The sequence below is a fragment of the Eubalaena glacialis genome, chromosome 9 (genome assembly GCF_028564815.1).
Source record: "Eubalaena glacialis isolate mEubGla1 chromosome 9, mEubGla1.1.hap2.+ XY, whole genome shotgun sequence".
Lineage (NCBI taxonomy): Eukaryota > Metazoa > Chordata > Mammalia > Artiodactyla > Balaenidae > Eubalaena > Eubalaena glacialis.
This window is the reverse complement of record NC_083724.1, coordinates 14,860,641-14,884,351: the sequence shown is the minus strand read 5'-3', so window position 1 is coordinate 14,884,351 and position 23,711 is coordinate 14,860,641. Positions and strand designations below refer to the sequence as shown.

At 36.9% G+C, this 23,711-nt stretch overlaps 2 protein-coding genes across 2 annotated transcripts in view; one reads left to right on the top strand and one right to left on the bottom strand.

Annotated features, from left to right (window-relative positions):
• MEGF9 (multiple EGF like domains 9) overlaps window positions 1-23,711 on the bottom strand; it is an 85,279-nt gene that overhangs the window by 39,021 nt on the left and 22,547 nt on the right. Inside the window, exon 2 of the mRNA XM_061200018.1 lies at window positions 4,079-4,280. Within this exon, the coding sequence (XP_061056001.1) occupies window positions 4,079-4,280 (202 nt within the window). The remainder of the gene's footprint in view (window positions 1-4,078; window positions 4,281-23,711) is intronic.
• On the top strand, window positions 19,874-20,422 carry LOC133098246 (ubiquitin-like FUBI-ribosomal protein eS30 fusion protein). Its single transcript, XM_061200995.1, has one exon. It carries the CDS (start codon window positions 19,974-19,976, stop codon window positions 20,373-20,375), a length of 402 nt encoding a protein of 133 aa, XP_061056978.1. The 5' UTR covers window positions 19,874-19,973; the 3' UTR covers window positions 20,376-20,422.

Genomic DNA, 23,711 nt, shown 5'->3' with positions numbered 1-23,711 from the left:
ATCCATGCACATATGGTCACCTTATTTTTGATAAAGGAGGCAAGAATACACAATGGAGAAAAGACAGCCTCTTCAATACGTGGTGCTGGGAAAACTGGACAGCTACATGTAAAAGAATGAAAGTAGAACACTCCCTAACACCATATACAAAAATAAACTCAAAATGGATTAAAGACCTAAAGGTAAGATCAGACACTATAAAACTCTTAGCGGAAAACATAGGCAGAACACTCTATGACATAAATCACAGCAAGATCCTTTTTGACCCACCTCCTAGAGAAATGGAAATAAAAATAAACAAATGGGATCTAATGAAACTTAAAAGCTTTTGCACAGCAAAGGAAAACATAAACAAGACAAAAAGACAACCCTCAGAATGGGAGAAAATATTTGCAAATGAAGCAACTGACAAAGGATTAACCTCCAAAATTTACAAGCAGCTCATGCAGCTCAATATCAAAAAAACAAACAACCCAATCCAAAAATGGGCAGAAGACCTAAAGAGACATTTCTCCAAAGAAGATATACAGATTGCCAACAAACACATGAAAGGATGCTCAACATCACTAATCATTAGAGAAATGCAAATCAAAACTACAATGAGGTATCACCTCACACCAGTCAGAATGGCCATCATCAAAAAATCTACAAGCAATAAATGCTGGAGAGGGTGTGGAGAAAAGGGAACCCTCTTGCACTGTTGGTGGGAATGTAAATTGATACAGCCACTATGGAGAACAGTATGGAGGTGCCTTAAAACACTAAAAATAGAACTACCATACGACCCAGCAATCCCACTACTGGGCATATACCCTGAGAAAACCGTAATTCAAAAAGAGTCATGTACCACAATGTACACTGCAGCTCTATTTACAACAGTCAGGACATGGAAGCAACCTGAGTGTCCATCGACAGATGAATGGATAAAGAAGATGTGGCACATATATACAATGGGATATTACTCAGCCATAAAAAGAAACGAAATTGAGTTATTTGTAGTGAGGTGGATGGACCTAGAGTCTGTCATACAGAGTGACAGTAAGTCAGAAAGAGAAAAACAAATACCGTACGCTAACACATATATATGGAATCTAAAAAAAAAAAAAAAAAGGTTCTGAAGAACCTAGGGGCAGAACAGGAATAACGCTGACGTAGAGAATGGACTTGAAGACACGGGGAGGCGGAAGGGTAAGGTGGGAGGAAGTGAGGGAGTGGCATTGACATATATACACTACCAAATGTAAAACAGATAGCTAGTGGGAAGCAGCCGCATAGCACAGGGAGATCAGCTCGGTGCTTTGTGACCACCTAGAGGGATGGGATAGGGCGGGTGGGAGGGAGATGCAAGAGGGAGGAGATATGGGGATATATGTATATGTATAGCTGATTCACTTTGTTATAAAGCAGAAACTAACACACCATTGTAAAGCAATTATACTCCAATAAAGATGTTAAAAACTTTTTTTAATAAAATAAAATAAAATGTCGAAAAGAAAAAAAAAAAGAAATGCAGTGCTTAGAGCTGGATTCTGAGCTCCCACGCCTTCCTTCTAATGACTTTCTTTAAGTACAAGTTTTTAAATGACTTTTGTGATACACTGCTTGCTCTGACAAATTGTCTGACATTTTGAAATAATATTATTTTAAAATTTTAATTAAATATTACTCTGTAGTAACTCATAGAAAAGAATTATGGATTTATCTCAAAATTTTAATATGCCTATCCTTGGGGCCAAAACCATCAAGAAATGAGGCTTCTGTGCTCCAATGAAACTTTATTTACAAAAACAGGCAGTGGACTGGATTTGGTTCATGGATTTGGTTTACAGACCCCTGCCCTAGACTTTCGAATGTCCAGTGCACTTTTCCACTACTTTATAGTTACTACCTATTTTCAGAATGGTGTTTTAGCCTATGTCACTTGATGACATACACTGTCATGGAAAAGATAAATAAAAAGTAATTTGTAAAAGACCTATGAAAACAGCAGTATACTACATAAACATTAGTATTACTTTTTTCCCTCTTCTCCAGCTTCTCAAACTCTCTCTCACTCTTCTCATTTCTTTCTCCTCTAATAAGGTAGTTTGGCCTAGAAGTAAACACTTTTTTATCTTTCCAAAAGTACTCAAAGCAAATGTGTTTGCAGAATCTTATTTTAAAAGAAGTAGTGGACAGGGGACTTCCCTGGTGGTCCAGTGGTTAAGAATCCGCCTTCAAATGCAGGGGACGCGGGTTCGATCCCTGGTCGGGGAACTAAGATCCCACATGCCATGGAGCAACTACTGAGCCTGCATGCCGCAACTACAGAGCCCACATGCTCTGGAGGCCACACGCTGCAACTAGAGAGGAGCCCGCACACCACAACAAAGAGCCCGCACGCCACAACAAATATCCCGAGTGCCGCAACTAAGACCCAGCACAGCCAAATAAATAAATAAATAAATATTATTTAAAAAAAAAAAAAAAGTAGTGGACATGTCTTTAGATACGAGAATGAACAAACTTATGCAAAACTCACCTTTTAAAATGGTAAGAAATGTGGGCCTTCTGAATATAACTTGTGTCGGCATGTTTTAGGGGAGTAAAGGGAGCAATGGTAAGCAACCGTTATATTCTCAAACTCAAGTAACAAAGTGATTATCAGTTTTCTCATTATAGAAGCTATACGGCATGATGATAAGAATACTGGACTTAGTACTGGAAGACCAAATTTGGAATTCCTTTTCTGCCACTTACTATCTTTGTGATTTAATAACCTACATAAAAGGAGTTGCTATGAGGATTTAGATAGTTAACTATTTAAAACTACCAAGCATCATAAACATCGATTATTGTTGTATTTGAAATTATAAACTTCTTAAGTTCACATCTATATTTTTAATAGAAGTACAATATGATACAGTATTGTACAATACGATTTTTTTGGGGAGGCTGTGCCACGCTGCATGTGGGATCTTAGTTCCCCGACCAGGGATCAAACCCAGGCCCCCTGCAGTGGAAGCGCAGAGTCTTAACCACTGGACCACCAGGGAAGTCCCTGTACTATATGATTTATAAAGCATCCAAAATATCTACTGCTAAGTATAAAGAAACTTTTCTGCCAAGGAGCTAAAAATTATTTTAAAATACTCCCTCATCAAGCCAACAATATTCCTCTGAAATTTAAAGAAACCAGAATTAATTGAGTGATGTGTGCTGGGTATTTTACATAGATTCTACTCATTTAACCTTCACAACAACCTTGAGAAGAAACTGAGGCGCAGAGAAGTGAAATAACTTGCTGAAATCACAAAGCTCCTAAGTGGCAGCCGATCTTGGATCCATACCCAGGTTAGACTGATCCTAAAGCTCTGTTCTTTTCATCACATAACACTGCCTCTTCAGCTTTTTCACTTGGGGTCCACAGAAAGCTAAGTACCTCACACAAGGTCAAATGATAATTACTTTCAGTGGAGTAGAAGGCAAATCCTTAGATTACAGGGCACTGTTCTACTAGATTAAGTCACCTACAAATAATTTACTATTTTAAAGGTAATTTCCAGACAATTTCTGCTTAATCTAGTTTTGGTCCCCCAAAATGTATATACTGGTACATAGAGTGAAACCAGTCTTTTTCACACTAATTAAAGAAATTAGGATATTACCAAGTTTAAGCCTTACATGTGCAAAGAAACAGCTTTAGAATTTTGAAAAGAGAAAAAATAAACCAAAGAATAAGTTTCCTGAAACTCTAATGGTATGTTAATAAACATAACAAGGACATTTTCACTGGAAATGCCTGGAAGTTATTGCTTCCAGGAAGCAGACTGCTTTCTCAATACTTTTTTTCCATGAAATTTAGAGAAACTATTACAAGGCAAAATTGGTTACCAAGGTGCTTTTGAAGAACTAAATCAGTAAATTAGAAGCTTTTAAATCTTGACATTAAATATAACTCACAAAATGAGAAAAATATGTGAAATATTTTGTAAATCTATGGCCCCTTTATTTAAACCAGTCTGGTCCTTGAGAGCAGAGGCCTTTTTGTGTGTATGATAAAATAAAATTAATTTTACCTTCAACTTCTGCTGCTTACCTGTTGCAGAGTATGCTGAGGGCTCCATGTGGACTACAGTCACATGGCAGACAGAGCCTGGAAGTACGATTCAGGTACAAACCCTCCTTGCAGGTTTCACAGCGAAGACCCTGATAACCTGGCTGACACTCACACTGCCCTGTGGTCTGGTTGCAGCGATTCACATCCAGGCTTCCGACCACAGAGCAGTTACACACATATCCTGCAAAGAAAAGAGGGAAAGAGATATCAACTAAGGTTTAATGCTTTCCTAATAAAATGAGCTCTATTTTATTTTTCTTAATAAATATTCATGACAACTTTGTAAGGATGGATAAAATTAAGTCTAGTTCAAATTCACTTTCTATCCTATTTAGTTTATTTAAATTGGGAATTATATACAGTAAAGTACATAAACTAATTATAAAACTAACATTCTCAATTTCTTTTTCAGCACTCTTCATCTTCTAGCCCTCTTACCCTATACTCCAATGTGTGGGTGGGTCCGTATATTACTAGTTTTTCTGGATTAGAAATCTCCAAAGGCAGGGCCTACGCTTATCTACATGGCACTGAGAGCATATGCTGGAAATGACAACACGTTAAATAATAAATAATCCCGCTGTATAGCAGCAAAAGCTCAGACGGTTGACTGTGGTAACTTATACAGGTCAGACAAGATTGTGCTACAGCTGGAATCATGAACTAGTATGTTCTTCCCAGGAAGAAATTAATGGAGAATTGAAACTTTAAGGTGAGGAAATGACAAACAATAAATCCCAGATAAGAACGTTTACAGGGGCATCCTGATCAGTGGGTTAAAACCAATCACAATTTGAATCTCTTTCCCAAATTAAAAGATTTAGAAAATAAACATTTTCTTTAGATATTTCAAACAGTTTTTTGAATGAAAATATTTAGAAGTAGTTGGTTTTAGCTTTTTTTAAAAAAAAAAATCATTTCCGTAGTTTTTTTTTAAGATTTATTTTATTATTTATTTAATTTATTTTTGGCTGCATCGGGCCTTAGTTGCAGCATGCGGGATCCTCCGTTGCAGCGCCCGGGCTCCTCATGGCGGCACCCGGGCTTCTCTCTAGTTGTGGCCTGTGGGTTTTTCTCTTCTCTAGTTGTGGCTCGTGGGCTCCAGAGCGCGTGGGCTCTGTAGTTTGTGGCACGCGGGCTCTCTCATTGTGGCATGCAAGCTCAGTAGTTGTGGCACGTGGGCTTAGTTACTCCGCGGCATGTGGGATCTTCCTAGACCAGGGCTCGAGCCCATGTCCCCTGCATTGTAAGGCGGATTCTTTACCACTGGACCACCAGGGAATTCCCAGCTTTAGCTTTTTTTTGTTTTTTACATCTTTATTGGAGTATAATTGCTTTACAGTGTTGTGTTAGCTGCTGCTGTATGACAAAGTGAATCAGCTATATGTATACATATATCCCTGTATCCCCTCCCTCTTGCGTCTCCCTCCCTCCCTCCCTATCCCACCCCTCTAGGTGGTCACAAAGCACCGAGCTGATCTTCCTGTGCTATGCGGCTGCTTCCCACTAGCTATCTTACATTTGGTAGTGTATATATGTCCATGCCACTCTCTCACTTCGTCCCAGCTTCCGTCCCACCCCCCACCCCCCGCCCCGGTGTCCTCAAAGCCATTCTCTACATCTGCATCTTTATTCCTGTCCTGCCCCTAGGTTCATCAGAACCATTTTTTTTTAAAATTTAGGTTCCATATATGTGTGTTAGCGGCTTTAGCTTTTTAATGCAGATACATTTAAAGGTCAGTTAGGATTTGTTTTTTGCTATTATTTATACTCATTCTATTAAGAAGAAAGTATTTTCAACATAGTTTGACAAAGTATCAACATAGGACTTTCTAACCATATACAGAAACATGTAGTTAAAGTCAATTGCAGATAAAACCTTGTACATATTTTAGGAATAGCCCCCATTCCAAAGTAGCTATGGACCTCGGTTTAAAAAGCTCAGAGAAATCTATGACAAATTATACTTCTGAATAAGTAAGGAACTATCAATATATAAAATGACATTATACATATAGATAAAAGTTTAGCTTGAAGAAAAATCTTTAACATAACTTTTGATTATTTTTAAAAAGATACTGGATAAACTGCAAATCCAGAGTCTTAAAAAGAAAGCTATAAAGAAGTTTGCTTCTCTATTCTAGACAAGGAAATTAACCTTCAAAATTCTTTATGTCATCACAAATAGCTTATGCACACAAGTCCAAACAAAGGATTCCACAAAGATATTCTCACTTGGCCAACTCTTGGCCCACACTTCTTCAGTTCCTAACCTTTGGTGTCAGCTTATCTCCCTGCTCTTCACAACTCTTCTAATTTGTAAATATACCAAATGAATGAATATGTAAGTGCTTTGTTTATTTTACGTATATTTTAAGCTTGAGTGGTGAATTAGTTACAAAACCCAGAGGAGAGTTCAGATTTCTTCAGCCCCAAACTTAGGAAAGGAATAAGCTTCCCATCTCAGTCAGGATTCTTATTTTTACTAAGCTACATAAGCATGACATTTCTGTGATAGAGTTACATGTTTTCACATTATTTCTAGTTTCTGGGTTTGTGTGTGTGTGTGTGTGTGTGGTTTTTGTAAATAAGGAAGCCGTGTTTAGTGGTCTGTAAACCTGCCAATAACAACTTCATGGCAAGGCCTTCGCTCTACCAAAAATGACCAGAATGCTAAAAATAACATTTTCTTCCAAAATCTGGCAGAATTCCAACATACATTCAATTCCTCCTGCTGGACCAATTTCATCACAAGTTAAACCAAGCAAATTGTGCTGGTATGGGCAGAATTAGCTCCAGAAAAATGAATGGACTAAAAAACTCTATAATAAAGACTGAGAATTTTATTCTATTATTTCCTTACTAATGTGCTTCCATCTGAAACCTGAATCAGTGTTCCCAATGAATAACATTTTTAGTAAAACTGTTAAGAACTTTGAGATAAAAACTAAGTATTTTTTTCAATCAAGTCTTATGGATAAAACTTCAGTAGTAACCAAGTTTGTTGGTTATTTATTATTTCTATAGAACTGATTCAGCCTTTTCATTATCCCCTGAACATACTCTTTTCAGTCCCATTCTGTGCTCCTTGTAATGTTCTCTCCTCTCCACATATTTAAATCTGTCCCTTATTTCAAGAATCAGCTGAAATTTACTCCTCCATAAACTCTAATTCTATTGCCCCTTGTTTGAACCCATAACTACAACTACCACCTATGACCCTCATACGACAGTAATTTAAAGAGGCAGTAAAGTGAAGCAGATATGAGCACAGACTATAGAAGCAGACAGCTACAGGTTTAAATCCAGCTCCATCACTTACTAACTTTATGACCTTGGGCAAGTTAGTTAACCTCCTTGTGCCTTCCTTTTCTCATCCGTAAACAGGCATAATACAGTACCTATAACACTCAGGCCCAACACATAAACTGGAAGTGGTTTGGAGTGCCGAAATAATTACTACAATAGCTGGAAGAAAGGGATTCCAAATAAAATAATAGAAACACAATTTAGATGGCCAGATTCACAGGCCACAGCTTTGTGGTGAGATCTGAAAGCCTGGGATTAGGTTTATTACCATGGCAGTTTTGGACAATGTCTGTGAAATAGAATTAGTGTCCTGACATTCAGGAATTCAAGCTGTGGGTCAGGTAGAGAAGAACAATGTATCCTTCATATGCTGGGCTCCATACATTACCAACATGGGTACCTACAAATACAACGATGAAAACAAAAGGGTATAGGACATGGTTTCAGAGAGAAAAAAGGAGCATTTATTGATTATACGCCCTTGGTACTAATCATCCTAACAGTAGTGGGGTGAATTGCAAATATTTCAGCAAGAGAAGAGAAGATCACCCTAGTGCCAGGATGAAGTGCTATCACCTGATATAGCAAGACAAAAATACACTATCACATTAACATTCCTCCCCAGATTAACCAAAGGGAAGGAAGCTGAAGTAAAGCATACCAAGTGCCAGGGAACATACGCATCTTTTCGGTTTGGAGTTCAGAATCTGAGGCCCTATCCCAGTGTTTAACCTCAAATGAAATGATCCAAATTAAATGAATAGTATGAGCAACAGTAATAAATATACAGGACTATGAACATGCGTTAAATTGTGTCAGGATAACTCATTAGCTTGTAAGTAAACTCTCAGAGCCTTCACAGTTCTTGACATTCATACGGAACCAGATAGGAGTTAATGCAGAAACAATACAATTTTCTAGGAGACTGGCAATATGAAAAAAGAAGAAAAGACATGTCAATCGATAAAAGCAGTGGGAAGGACCTATAACCAAAGACAGGAGATGAAGTGCTGACTTTTTAATGAGGTAGAATCTTAGACACCAGAGCGGCACAAAGGAGTCTGTGACATGACTGATGGTAAGGCACTAGTGTGTATGTTAATGGGAGTGAAACAACATGAAGAGGACACAAAACGCTAATCACAGACAAGTCTGAATGAAATGCCAAAAGACTCATTTGGTTGCCTATGAGTAAATATGGAATAAACTCGCCATCATTTGAGTAGCGTGTTTCCTTTCAGTGCCCTGTAATTCTTAGGAAAACTCTACAGAAAAATAGAGAAGAGTAACATATATATTAGCAGGGAGACATTTTGTTTTTGTTTGGCTTCTGAAGAACAATGAAATACAGTGACTTGAACCCCGAAGAAGAATAAGAAACTAAAATCTGGAGCCAAACTGTTTAAAAATAGAAATATAGGGCTTCCCTGGTGGTGCAGTGGTTAAGAATCCACCTCAATGCAGGGGGCACGGGTTCGAGCCCTGGTCTGGGAAGATCCCACATGCCATGGAGCAACTAAGACCGTGCACCACAACTACTGAGCCCATGCTCTAGAGCCCGCGAGCCACAACTACTGGAGCCTGCGCGCCTAGAGCCTGTGCTCCGCAATAAGAGAAGCCACCGCAGTGAGAAGCCCACGCAATGCAACGTAGCCCCTGCTCGCTGCAACTAGAGAAAGCCTGCACGCAGCAACAAAGACCCAACGCAGCCAAAAATAAATAAATAAAATTAAAAAAAAAAAAGAAAAAAGAAATATAAAGGCCCAGAGAAGAGACAATAAATGGGCATTTTTCTCTGAGACTTTGAACTTATGGGATGCTTTTGATGTAAAAGTATCCAAAGCGATCATTGCATTTAAATTAAACGCTGCAAGAGTAGCCCCTGCTTGCCGCAACTATGAAAGCCCACGCGCAGCAACAAAGACCCAACGCCGCCAAAAATAAATAAATAAATTTATTAAAAATTAATTAATTAATTAAACACTGCACTTTTCAAACATCCCTTACCAAAGCCAAAAGATGAAAATTTTAGCACTAAAGAAAAATGATGAGTTTTGTAACTCATCAAACACCTGTTTCATACACCTGGTAGGCTTCTCTCTGCATTCAACTTTTAACCAACTCATGTCCTTAGCTCAGTAAAAAGTCCATTATATCATCTACAGAATTTTAATTATGTTTTGGTATCTGCAGCTACTTCGATGGGAGTTTTTAGAAAAATATTAATTGTAGTAATATGGCCTAATTAATGTGTCCTTTGTTTCTCTGTGCCTGTTTCTGAAGTCCTTTCTGAGTGCTGTAATTAACTATGATGTCTGAAGACTAAGGCAGTTTGATACAATAGTGTGTTAGCCTTTTGCAGATAAAAAAGAACTATAAAAGAAGTGAAAGATTTGAATAAGATTGAATAAGAAAGTGAAAAACATTGTGTCCTCAGTCAATTCATGATGCAAATCTCATAAAGAAATGTTCATTGATAGCAGCACTGTTGCTGAACTAAAATGATTACGAAACAAGTATCGCACTTAAGCATAGATACTGAAAAAAATACTTGTAAATACAACTAACACAGAGCACTCAGAGGAATCTGATTCAGGAATATAGCCTGAAATTCTATCTATAGCCTCTTGCAAAACTGTGGAAATACCTTTGCAAAACTCAATCTCTGACTCCATTCCTTCAACAATGATTTCACTCTTGCTTTTCAGTATCTTCAGATATTGAAAGAATACAAAAAATATATCTATTAAGAATACCAAAAAAAAAAGAAAGAAAGAAAAACTGCTTTGGGCTATTCTAAAACTTTTCATTCTTCCCCATATTCAGAAGACATAGTAAATGTACTATAATAATGATGGCATCTTCTGTTCAATCTCAAAGCAGCAAAAACTAGAAGATAAGTATTTAAAATATATTAAGACTCAGTACTTAATCTTATAATGAAAATTTAAAACATTAAAAATTCAAGTTTAGTAAGTTTAAAATTATCTGAAAATATACACTTAAGTAAAAAATAAATACACTTTAGTATCTCCTTCAGGAAAACATAATTATTTTGTAAGGCACTAACTAGAGGTCATTGATAATTATGGAGAAATTGAGTTTCTCAGGCTTATCATTAGATGGGAATAAGCTGATTCTAGGATATAAAATATTTGGGGAGCTTGATGAACGGAGGTCATATGACAAGAGTTATGTCGGCACTCATCATACTGGTACAATTGTCACCATCTCCTGCTTTGTACCCTAAAGCCAAAGAAAAAAACACATCTTCCCAACTTCCCAAAGAATAACCTCTTATTCCTCTACTTTCTCCTTTTCCTTCTTTTCTCTCTCTCTATTAACTGTATTCTAATGTTTAAAAGTATTCTCTACACACACAGTGCAACCATTATAACAGCATCTACTGAATGGAAGTCAAAGAGCAAATTACACAGTAAGAGGCAATGAATACCCACCTATTAGAATGGCTCAAGTTAAATAAACAAAACAAAAAAATGACAATATCGATTGCTGGGAAGGATGCAGAGGAACTGAAACTTTCAAAAACTATTGCTGTGAATGCAAAATAGTACAGACACTTTGGAAAATAGTTTGGTAGTTTCTTATAAATTAAATATACCTTCATCATATGACTCAGCAATTCTACTCCTAGGTATTTATCAAGGAAAATGAAAACCTATGTTCACACAAAAACTTGTATTAAAATGTTTATAGAGCTATATTCATAATCACCCAAATCTGGAAACAACCCAAATGTCCTTCAACTAGTGAACTGGATAGGCTGTGGTACTTCCTTACAATGGAATCCTACTCAGCAATGAAAAGGAAGGAAGCATTGACATGCAAGGGTGTGATGGACCTCAAATGCATTATGCTAAATGAAGAAAGCCAGACTCAAAAAGGTACGTATTATATGATTCCATTTACATGATGTTCTGGAAAAGGCAAAACTATAAGAGCAGAGAAAAGATCAGGGGTTTTCCAGGAATTGGGGGGGGGGGGGGGTAGGGGGAAGGGCTAACTACAAGCTCAAGGGAATTTTGAGGGAGTAATGAAGTTGTTTTGTATCTTGACTGTGCATTTGTCAAAACTGATAAAACTGAGAACCAAATGAGTAAATTTTATTGGATATAAATTTTAAAATTAAAAAAAAACTTTTAAAAAAAGCAATGAGGTTTTACTAGACTAGATTCTTAAATTTTGCTAGAGGGAAGCCATGGTTGTACCACAAGCAACGATTTTAGCTGGACTGTGGCACTAAAGTCAACATGGGACCCAACTAATAACTCAGTCTTTTTCAAAGCTAATGTTACAATTAAGACAGCGAGAACTGATTAACGCTTCAGCTGATTACTGCATAAGGAGTTATGGAACATTTTAGGATTTAAAATGCTATTTAACTAAAAGAAGTAGAATTTTTCTTTTTCCTTTGGCTTCAACTAAAGTCTTGGATTGTAATTGCTCCTGTGTAGAATGAGGGAGGAGAGGGAAAAAATGAAAGATAAAGATTTATAGGATTTCCAACCCCTTTTCATATACAATTGCTTATTTCCCTTTGAGATTGATCATTAAAAATCCTACTCTATTTAAACAAAGACCAGGAAAACAACTTTGAATTTATCCAACATAAAACTTCATGCTTTTTCACAAACCTAGGATAGCATCTACAAAAATAACATCTCTCCTGATTTTCAAGTTGAAAAGAAAAGGAAAAATAATTTTTGGAAACAAGAATAGGAATACTTCATTCAAACCTCTGCCTGCACATCAAAAGAACAGAAAATTACAACAACAACAAATTATACTGTCTTGACTATAGACCTGATTTCCTAAGTGTATGGGGTATTTATTTCAAAACGTAGTTTTTATTAGGTCCATATTTCATCTTTGTAGGTTTAGAGTACAGGAATCTCAGAAAGGCCTCATTCTAGGGAAAAGGAATTATCAACATAGAGTTCTTATTTTTATAAAAGGTCCTACTCTAGCATAACACTGATTCTCAAATTATATTTCACATTTATGTTATGCCAGTGTAAGGTCACAAATCTTTGCAAAGCTGGGAAACAATATTAAAGTTGATGAGTTTTTGAGTTAAACCAGGCTTTGTAGAAATATGGAAAGTTTTAAAGCTACCACTTTAAAAGAAAGCTTTACCTTTTAAAATAAAAATATATCCATTAAAATTCCCAATCACAATTCACTATTGCAAAACATTTCTTCTACTTTACGGTAGACATATGAAAACAAAAAGTGTAGCATGACATAGGTTTTGTTGAAAAATTTCTGTCTCATGCTTTAAGGACCATATTGTTAGTGCTTGTCCCTGGCTCACTGCCAGTTTTCCACAATTCAAAGACAATTCATCTAATTAATGAGACAAGACAGCAAGTTCTGGGAAAGGCTGTAACAACTACCTTTTACTACAAATAGTAACAGAGATGATATTACCAGTTATTGAGCATGTGTTGTATGTATCTCAAACTTCACATTAGAAACTTTACACATATGGCCTCCTTTAGTCTTCACCACAATCCTGTGAGGAAGGTTCTTTGAAGGAGGAAATTGAGTCTTAGACAGATGAAACAAATCATACAACTAACCAGCACAGGAGAACAAACTGGAACTCAAACTAAATAACACCAAAGTACACGTTTTTTCACTGTAAGAAGCTTCTGCTTTCACTTTGTTATAAAGCAGAAACTGACACACCATTGTAAAGCAATTATACTCTAATAAAGATGTTTAAAAAAAAAAAAAGAAGAAGCTTCTGCCTATGAAAACGAGTAGTAAAAACACTAGACAGAACCAGCAATCCCACTACTGGGTATATAACCAGAGAAAACCCTAATTCAAAAAGACAAATGCACCCCAATGTTCATTGCAGCACTATTTACAATAGCCAGGTCATGGAAGCAACCTAAATGCCCATCAACAGACGAATGGATAAAGAAGGTGTGGTACATATATACAGTGGAATATTACTCAGCCATAAAAAGGAACGAAATTGGGTCATTTGTAGAGACGTGGATGGATCTAGAGACTGTTATACAGAGTGAAGTAAGTCAGAAAGAGAAAAACAAATATCGTATATTAACGCATACGTGTGGAACCTAGAAAAATGGTACAGATGAACCGGTTTGCAGGGCAGAAATTGAGACACAGATGTAGAGAACAAGCATATGGACACCAAGGGGGGAAAGCGGCAGGGGTGGGGGGGGTGATGAACTGGGCGATTGGGACTGACATGTATACACTGATGTGTATAAAATGGATGACTAATAAGAACCTACTGTATAAAAAAGTAAATAAAATTAAATTAAAAAAACAAAACAAAACAAAACAATAGAGAGACCCAGGACACCTGAAAACCAGAATATGCTGCTAATTAACTATCTCCGCGACCTTCAGTAAGTCTAACTGTTCTGCGTTTCAGTGTCTCAGTCTATAAAATATGGATAATTCTTGCCATCTCTCTATATGAAATACTTAGATATAAAGTAAAATAGTATGTGTATGGTTTTTACGCTAAAAACTGCAAAACACTGATGAAAGAAACCAGAAAGACCTACATAAATGGAGAGACATACCATAACAATTAGATCTACAGAGCTGATGAACCCTGATCAAAATATCAGCAGGATTTTTTGGTTGAAACTTGAATAGCCAAAGAGAAATAAAGTTGGAGGAATCTCAATAACTGATTTCAAGACAATCTAAAGCTGCAGTAACCAAGACAATGTGTTATCGGTGAAAGAATAAACACAAAGATCAACGGAATAGAATAGAGAGCCCAAGAATAGACTTTCACAAATATCATCAACTAATTTTTGACAAAGCACAGAGGCAATTCAATGGAGAAAAAATAGCTTTTTTCAGGCTTCCCTGGTGGCGCAGTGGTTAAGAATCCGCCTGCCAATGCAGGGGACAAGGGTTCGAGCCCTGGTCCGGGAAGATCCCACATGCCGCGGAGCAACTAAGCCCGTGCGCCACAACTACTGAGCCTGTGCTCTAGAGCCCGCGAGCCACAACTACTGAGCCCACGTGCCACAACTACTGAAGCCCGCGCACCTAGAGCCCATGCTCCATAACAAGAGAAGCCACCACAATGAGAAGCCCGCATACTGCAATGAAGAGTAGCCCCCACTCACCACAACCAGAGAAAGCCCACACACAGCAACGAAGACCCAACGCATCCAAAAATAAAAAATAAAATAAAATTTTTTTTAAAAAAGCTTTTTTCAATAAATGGGGTTGGAACAGCTGGACATCCATAAGCAGAAAACTGAACCTTGAGTTAACCTCACACCCTGTAAAAAATTAAGTCAAAAGAGATCATAGCCCTAAAAGTAAAATGTAAAACTATAACACCTCAAGAAGAAAACATAAGAGAAAATCTGATTGACCTTGGGTCAGGCAAAGAACTTTTAGATACACACCAAAAGCAAAATCCGTAAGAGAAAAATTTATAAATTGGACTTTATTAAAATAAATTTAAAACTTTTGCTCTTTGGAATACTACTGAGAGAATGAAAACACAGCCACTGACTGGAAGAATATTTGCAAATCACATTTCTGTCAAAGGACTTGTATCAAGAACATACAAAGAACTCTCAAAACTCAATAAGGAAACAATGTAATTTAAAAATGGGGATAAGGTCAGAATAGACCCTTCACCAAAGATGTGTGTATGGCAAATGAGCACTTGAAAAGATGTTCAACATCTTTCATTAGGAAAATGCAAATTAAAACCATAATGACATACTACTAAATACCTAACAGATTGGCTAAATTTCAAAAAACTGGCAATACCAAGAGCTGACAAAGATGCTGAGCAACTAGAACTCTTATATGTTGCTGAGAGGGATACTTGGAAAACAAGTTTCTTATAAGGTTAAATTTACACCTCCCATATGACCCAGCAATTCCACTCATATGGATCTACCCAAGAGAAATGAAACTTACGTTCACACATCAGTGTAAGTGAATGTTTATGGCAGTTTGCTTCATCATCACTAAAAGTTGGAAGCAACCTAAATGTCCTTCAACCAGTGAATTGTTAAATAAACTATGGTCCTTTTTATAACATATATTAATATATTTTTTCACATCAGAATCTGTTTCTGATTTTGAAATTGATCTATTCTTGTGCCAGTACAGTAAAAAAAAAAAAAAAAGGTTTTAATAACTACAGCTTTATAATATGTTTCACTGCTATTCTCCTTTACATTTTCTTTCAGTGGTTCATAGTACTTATGTTTTCATCTGAACTCTGCCACATTTCCTCCAAAAAAGTTCCTACTGTAATTTTTCCAGTAATTCAACTTATTCTAAAAGTTAATGTGTTAAGAACTGATAGCTTTACGATATTCAATTTTCCCATCTATGAGCACTGGCATGCCTCTCCATTTATTCAGTCTTCTTTTAAATCTCTCAGTGAAATTTCATAATTAAAAATATATTTATATGAGTTTCACACATATCTTGGTGAGATTATTCCTAAACTTTTTATCATTAGTGGTAGTGGTAGCAGTACTGGTTAGAACTGTGATCTTTTTTTCCATTATCTCTTCTAATTAGTTTTAGTTAGTAGAACTTATTAACTTGGATTTCTTGGGATATATACATAGTTATTTTGATGAAGTCTCATTATTTCTAATGGTTTTTCCCTTGATTCTTTTGAGTAAGGCCTCTATTTTTAAGCTACGTGGAATGAGGTCTTCCATTGAAAGTCATATTTTGCTTGGCTAAAAATAGATACAATTCTGAGTTTCCTCAACCACAATAGTTTGCTGGTAAAATAGAGCAGGCCATTTCATATAACTTCTTATCTTAATCCCTAGGTTAGCTTTATTATTAATTATAATAAAAGTAGTTATCACTTACTATTACCTACAATGTCTCAGGTTTTGTCACACATTTTACTTGTATGAACATTTACCTTCACAACAACCTTGCAAAGGTTGTTTATAAATAGGAAAACTAGAACTTAAAGAAGGTAAGTACTTGCCCAAGGCCACAGAGTTACAGTAAGTGGTTGAGACAGCATTCAAACACAGGTTCATCTTACTCCAATGCCCTTCCTCATTCCACTTCACCACAGAGCTTTCTTCCTTGGTAGAGAAGGGGGGAAGGAAGGAAGGAAGGAAGGAAGGAAGGAGGGAGGGAGGGAGGGAGGAAGGAAGGAAATAAGAAAGAAAAGAAAGGAGGGAAGGAGGGAAAGGAAAAAAGGAGGAAGGGTAGAAAGAAAGAAGAAGAAAAAGAAGAGGAAGAAGAAGGAGAAGGAGTAGTAGCAGTAATAATAGTAGTAGTAGTAGTAGAAGAAGAAGAAGAAAGAAATTCCACCTAGTATTGTTAAAAGCAAATTTTTTTTTTCAATCTGTTTTCCTTGTGAGAAAGTAACATCAAGTCAAATGACTGCCAAACAGTATGGTAGGGGGAAACAGTTGCTCCAGCTACAAAAATAATTCTCAACTGGCGACTCACAACACCTTGTATATGCTTTGGGCTGGAGAGTCTTAATATATTGCTCAAAGTTAAACATGCATGCTCATGATTTAGTATTTGGGATCTGTTTATTTAAATGCATTCTCATAGCTAAAAGAATACTGCTAATTAATATTTCCAGTATCTCTCTAAAAGAAGTGTAGTGATTTAGGAGTCAAGGGTTACGGATATGGACTATGCTGAACTGCCAAATTGCTACCTGAACCTAAACAAAAATTTTTTCTTTATGTGCCAACATTTTCCCATTTGTTTGCATTTTTCAAGCCTTTAAAAAAAAAAAAAACCTAATTTTGCCATTTAATAAGAGTCAATTGCTTACTTTTTGAAAGTGCATTTTATTCTTTCAGGCCACCATCAAATTCAGAATGCACTGATAGAATTAACCAAATACTGCCCATATGGCTTGGAAGAATAACTATTCTATCAAACTTTGAATTTCTGTGAGCTTTTTTATTTACAGCATTTTTATAGTATCCTTGAGTTTAAGGGGAGGTAAGGAGCGGGGAGGGGAGCAAATACAGAAAGTGAATTAACATGTGAAATCTGGTTCCAGGCCATAGTAGAAAAAGATCAGTCTATGAGGTGAAGGGACCTGGGTTCAAATACAGAAACCACTGTTTATAAGCTCTATGATCTTAAATTTCATGACCTCTTTTCATAAAATTGGGATAATGATACCTAACTTATAAGAATGTTTTAAAAATTAGAGGAGACAAGGCAAAGAAAACACCTATGACAGGGCCTTCTCCTCCCCATCCTACAATTTTATTATAAGTAATCTTTTTAACAAAGCAGCATTCTTAGATGTTACTAAAAATTGCAAGAATTGAGAACTAAAAGGGATCAGCAATCTCAGAATGCACTCAAATTACCCTAGATAATTTCATTAATACCTTAATTTTGTAGCAACAGAACAGAAAAGGTAAGAAAAATAAAAGAACTTCAAGTACTGCTGATTGCTTCTGAGGTTGGGACTTAGATTTGCTCTCTATTTACAGAGCACAGCTGAGCAACTTAAAGGCTAGAACTATTTGCTCATTATAATACCTGAAAAATGAGTTCAGAGAAAAGGAGTGCAAACAGAGCAAGAGGAAAGGTCAATTTAAAAATACTATCTTAAGGCACCCAGTGATGTAACCTAGGAACTGTTTCCTAATTTTCAAAAAAGGGAAGGTTGGTCCCATATTATAGTTTAACATTCATCCCCAGCCAATTTTTAAACATGTTATTAAATAGATGGTTTATGGATTACTAGAAATATATATTTGATCACAAAATTACGCCATACCATCCTGGGAAAATACCTGGTGTATACAGGGAAGCATGAGTAGAAAGAAAATCTTACTATGGTTTCAACAGACTAATAGGAAGGAACATAGGAGAAAATACATATCTAAAGGGTTTAGTGGGGCCCTGAACTCCAGACTAAGGAGTTTGCACTTCATCCTACATGGAATGATTCTCCAAATAAGGTCACAGTACCATCTGCTTCAAAATCCCCTGGGCAGCACATTGAAATTCTGACTCCTGGGTCCCATCCTAGACCTACTGAATAGAAACCTCTATTTCTATTTGGGGGACAGGGGACTCAGGAATATGCATTTTTTACAAGTTTCAAAGTGATTCGGATGTACCCAAAAAGTTTGCTATAAGCAAAAGGGAATATGAAAAATTCTTGAGCAGAGTAATGATGTGGCCAGCATTGGGCTTCAGAAGTAAAAACAACAACAAAGACAAAATAGCAACAATAATAATGACAATAGTAACACTCTCTACTACTATTCATTATTTGTTACTTATTTACTTTTTACATACCAGGCACTGTTTCATGTACTCTATATACACTGACATTTAAAACTTTCAAGGAATCAATAAGGTAGGTAGGTATAAGGTGATACAGGGGATAAGATAAGGAAATGAAGGCACAGAAAAATAATTTCCTCAAGGTCAGATGGCCATAAGGAGCCCAGCTGGGATTAGATTATCCTTAGCAGAAGTGTGAAGGAAGGATTAGAGAGGAGAGACTGGAGATGATAGATTTACTGATAAATATCGTAGCAGCCTAACATGAAAATCTGAATTGAGGCAGTCTCACTAGCAAAAATTGCTTCTGCAAACATACAGATACCTGTCTGTATGTCATAAAGTGAAATTAAGTCTGCTTGCTTTCAGAATAAATAAATACTGCAAGGTGGAAAATATACCTGTCTGCAGCTGTCTGCAGTGCTAAAAGTTTAAAAGATTTGAAGTTAAGAGCCAAGTGAAATAGCTGAGCCTTGAGTTATTCCAAAGGACACTTGAAAGAAGCACTTTTTTCTTTTGGAACTGGATGTGGGCTATCTTACTTTGTGTTCCCTATCTAATCCTCTTACTCCTCAAAACATGTTGACAAATTCTTCCCACTCTCCTGCCACACTTCACTATTATCAAACACTTATACAGTATCAGCATTGTTCTACACTGCAAGCTGTGAAGTTCTTTGCCTTATCATCATGACTAAGCATTTGGGTAACACTTCAGATTCAAAAATAAGGGCACAAGAGAGAAGAAACTCCTCTTCCAACTCCACTGCTCACTCCTGCTCTTCCTGTACATACCATTAGTGGAATCCAATTGTCCCTCCTTCCGAAAACACACGCATACACTCACAGGATCCTCAAAAGAAAACTGAAATGGTCAGAAGTCACAGTTCTAAAACATGGATTGGGAGGCTTCTTCTTTTTTTTTTTTAACAAGAATTTGGGAGCACCAAGATGTCAAAGATCTTGTTCAAGTTTGCAAACAATACAAAGCACAACTTTCAAACTTTCACTAATCATTGCTAAAGCACTACTGGAAGTTAACAATCTCAGAAATTTTCAGGGACCAGTGGTCAATAATAAGCCAAAAAAAAAAAAGAAATAATTTGGCTTCTTCCACCACTCCTAAAGTATTAATAATAGTCTTGGAGTGACGTGACACGCAGCAGGCGGTGAGGTCGTGCGCGCCCTCGCTCCTTCCTCTTTCTCGACTCCATCTTCGCGGTAGCGGCAGCGGTATCCGTGGTTCAGTCGCCAATATGCAGCTCTTTGTCCGCGCCCAGGAGCTACACACTCTCGAGGTGACCGGCCAGGAGACGGTCGCCCAGATCAAGGCTCATGTAGCCTCGTTGGAGGGCATCGCTCCAGAAGATCAAGTCCTGCTCATGGCAGGCACGCCCCTAGAGGATGAGGCTTCCCTGGGCCAGTGTGGGGTGGAGGCTCTGAGCGCTCTGGAAGTAGCCGGCCGCATGCTTGGAGGTAAAGTCCATGGTTCCCTGGCCCGAGCCGGGAAAGTAAGAGGTCAGACACCGAAGGTGGCCAAACCAGAGAAAAAGAAGAAGATGACGGGCCGGGCCAAGAGGCGTATGCAGTACAACCGGCGCTTTGTCAATGTTGTGCCTACCTTTGGCAAGAAGAAGGGCCCCAATGCCAACTCTTAAGTCTGTCGTCATCTTGGCTTTCTCTAATAAAGTCACTTAGCCCAATCAAAAAAATAATAATAATAATAGTCTTGGAGAAGCAAGCAATGTTAGCTAAAATATCTAAGGGAAACAGATGCTGGCAAAATGAAATTTACCTTCACACCAGTAGAATTTACCTATTCTTCCTACTTCACTTCTGATTTCACATATCCCATTCGCTACTTTCTGTGCCATTAAAAGATGTCACCACACTGTTGGTAGAATTGTAAAATGGTGCAACCACTATGGAAAACAGTATAGAGGCTCCCCCAAAATTTTAAAATAGAATTACCATATGATCCAGCAATCCCACTTCTGGGTATATATCCAAAAGAAGCGAAAGAAGGGTCTTGAAGAGATTGCACACCCCTGTTCATATCAGCATTATTCATAATAGCCAAGATGTGGAAGCAACCCAAATGTCCATCAACAGGTGAATGAATAAACAAAATGTGGGATATACATACCATAAAATATTATGCAGCCTTAAAAAGCAGGGAAATCCGGTCACATACTACAACATGGATGAAACAAAGTCATTACGTTAAATGAAATCAGTCATAAAAAGACAAATACTACAAGATTCCATTTATAAGAGGTATCTAGAGGAGTCAAATTCAGAGAAACAGAGTAGAATGGCAGTAACCAGGGATGAGGAGAAAAGGGAGAGTTCTGTTTAATGAGTACAGAGTTTCAAATTTGCAAAATGAAAAAGTTCTGAAGATCTGTTTCACAACAATGTAAATTAACACTCCTGACACTGTACACTTAAAAGATGGTTACAGTGGTACATTTTATGTGTGCTTTTTAATTATAACAGAAAAAACAGGTGGGTAGAAGCTATCATCATACAATATGTGTGTATGCATTTCTTAATTTATCAAAGAAGCTAGGAAATCTTAAGTGCTGGGAGTTAAGGATCTAATTATCTGATCTACTCCCTTTTTACAGGTAACTGAAACTAAGAGCAGTAAACTAATTTCCCATATAAACCTTGAAGCCAGACAGGTTAGACTACAAACACTGGCTGTAATACTTAGCTGAGAGCTTGTACAAATGTGGGGATTAAATGAAACAATGTAGCACGGTGCCTGACACACAGTTCTCCTTCCCTTTCAGCATCTGGGATAGTTCATCTTATAGCCTGAGCCCTGTCTGGGTTGACAACGGAAAATGGTGTATTTGAAAAGAAACAAGTGAATTTTTAGAAAATTATTTAATTAAAATCTATATATCTATATAATTTAGATCAATTCCTAAGAAATATTGTAGTTAAGCTAACTATCCTCTGAAATAATTTTATTATTTCATGTTTTCCCACCCAAAAATCTTTCTAATTTTAAGAAGAGAATGGCTGCAGATTACACTTAAATAGTTATCTAGAAGAGGCTACTCCTGGGACAATCAAATCCCTCATACACTCCTGATGGAAATATAAACCTGTACGACATCGTCAAAGAACAGCGTGGCAGTATCTAGAAAGATAATGATGTGCCACAACCAACTACTGCCTTGCAATTCAAAGTGTGGTCCATGGATCTGCATCACCTGGGAACTTGTAAGAAATGCAGATTCTCAGGCCCACCTCAGACCAACTGAGACAGAATCTACATTTTAACAAGATACCCAGGTGATTCCTATGCACATTAATTGCGACACACTGCCCCAGAGAAAGCCTTCTATTTGTGAAGAAAGAGACATGGGCAAGTTCATTGCAGCTTTATTTGAAATAGTAAAGAAAAGCATTAATTGAAATAGCTATCAATAATAAAATGGATACACTGTGGTATATTCATATAGTGGTAAACTACACAGCAACTTAGACAATCTAGACTTACATGAACCAGCAAAGATAAATCTCAAAAAAAAATGTTGAGTGAAAAAAGCATGGGAAGATGCCATTATGCAAAGTTTAAAACATTAAAACAACCCTATATTGTGTGCGTGTGTGTATGCATGTGTGCACACACGCACAAGCACACACAGAACCAAATTCAGAATAGCAGTTACATCTAAGTAGGGAAAGAAGAAAATTGGATAAAAGAGGAAAGAACACTGGAGGCTTTAGTCATATCTAGTATTTTAATTCAAAACAAAACAAAAAAACCCGAAGCAAATGTGGGAGACAATTCAGATATTACAAAGCTGAGAGGTAGGTATACAGGGGATGCTTACCATATTACTTTCTATGCTTTTCTGGAAGCTTGATATATTTCACACAATATGAAATACTGTATTGAATATAATATGCTATACAAGACATACATTTCTCCCCAATGATTAATATTCCTCATTATTAATATTATCCTACTCAACCTTGTACTATAGTTATTTATCTACTTGTCATATTTAGGTTCTAGAAGAACAGGTTTCACATCTGATCTATCTCTGAATGTATACTCACCCGTCCCCAATACACACATACATGGCTCTTTGGGCTTCAGATACCAGGTTAGGAGATGCAGAAGTCAGATTTAAGTTGAGTAATGGTCACCTGAGGCTATAAAATGGATAAACAGGATTTGCCTGGGGTAGCCAAGATTATGGCCTCAAAATAGGACTAAATGTAAAAGTCCCAAAAATGAAAGACAGAAAAAATAAACAGCACAGTACTGGAAGCAGGACTGAATCAGGGGCACCGAAAGAGTAAAGAAGAAAGAGACGCACATTTAAGGGTATGAATGTATTCATTCATTCAGCAAATATATATATATCGGTTCACCATGTGCCAAACATTGTATTAGGTGTTGCGGATGCAGCAGTAAATAAAACAAACCAAAATTCATGCCCTCATGGCCCTCACCTCATAGCAGGGGGAGACATACAATAAGTAACTTAAACAGGTTAAATATCTAGTATGTTAGAAGAGTTAAATAGTAACGAGGGAAAGCAATACAAGGAAGCAAAACATGGCGGTTGTGGTGGGGAGAGGAAGGACTCTATGTGTGTGTATTAAAGAGTCCAAGTTTCGATAGGATGGACAACGGAAGCACACACATGTACTTTCCACATGCTTCTGGGCAAGGTATGGAGGTTGAAGAGGTTCAAAGCAATGTTCTGTTGAATAGTTAAATGAATAAATAAGTGAATGAATGAATATGACTAGAAGATGAGAAGAAAAATATCAAGAACGTGAAAACAGAGAAATCGTAATTTTTCTCTGATGTCGTTAAAGATTCTTGGCAATGCACATGATTATTAATTCAATCATTCAACATATTAGTTTTGTACCAGAAATGAGTAGTATAATTTCTAGATGCTGAAGATATAACAATGTGGAAAAAAAGAAAAGGTTCCTGCCCTTATACAGCTTAA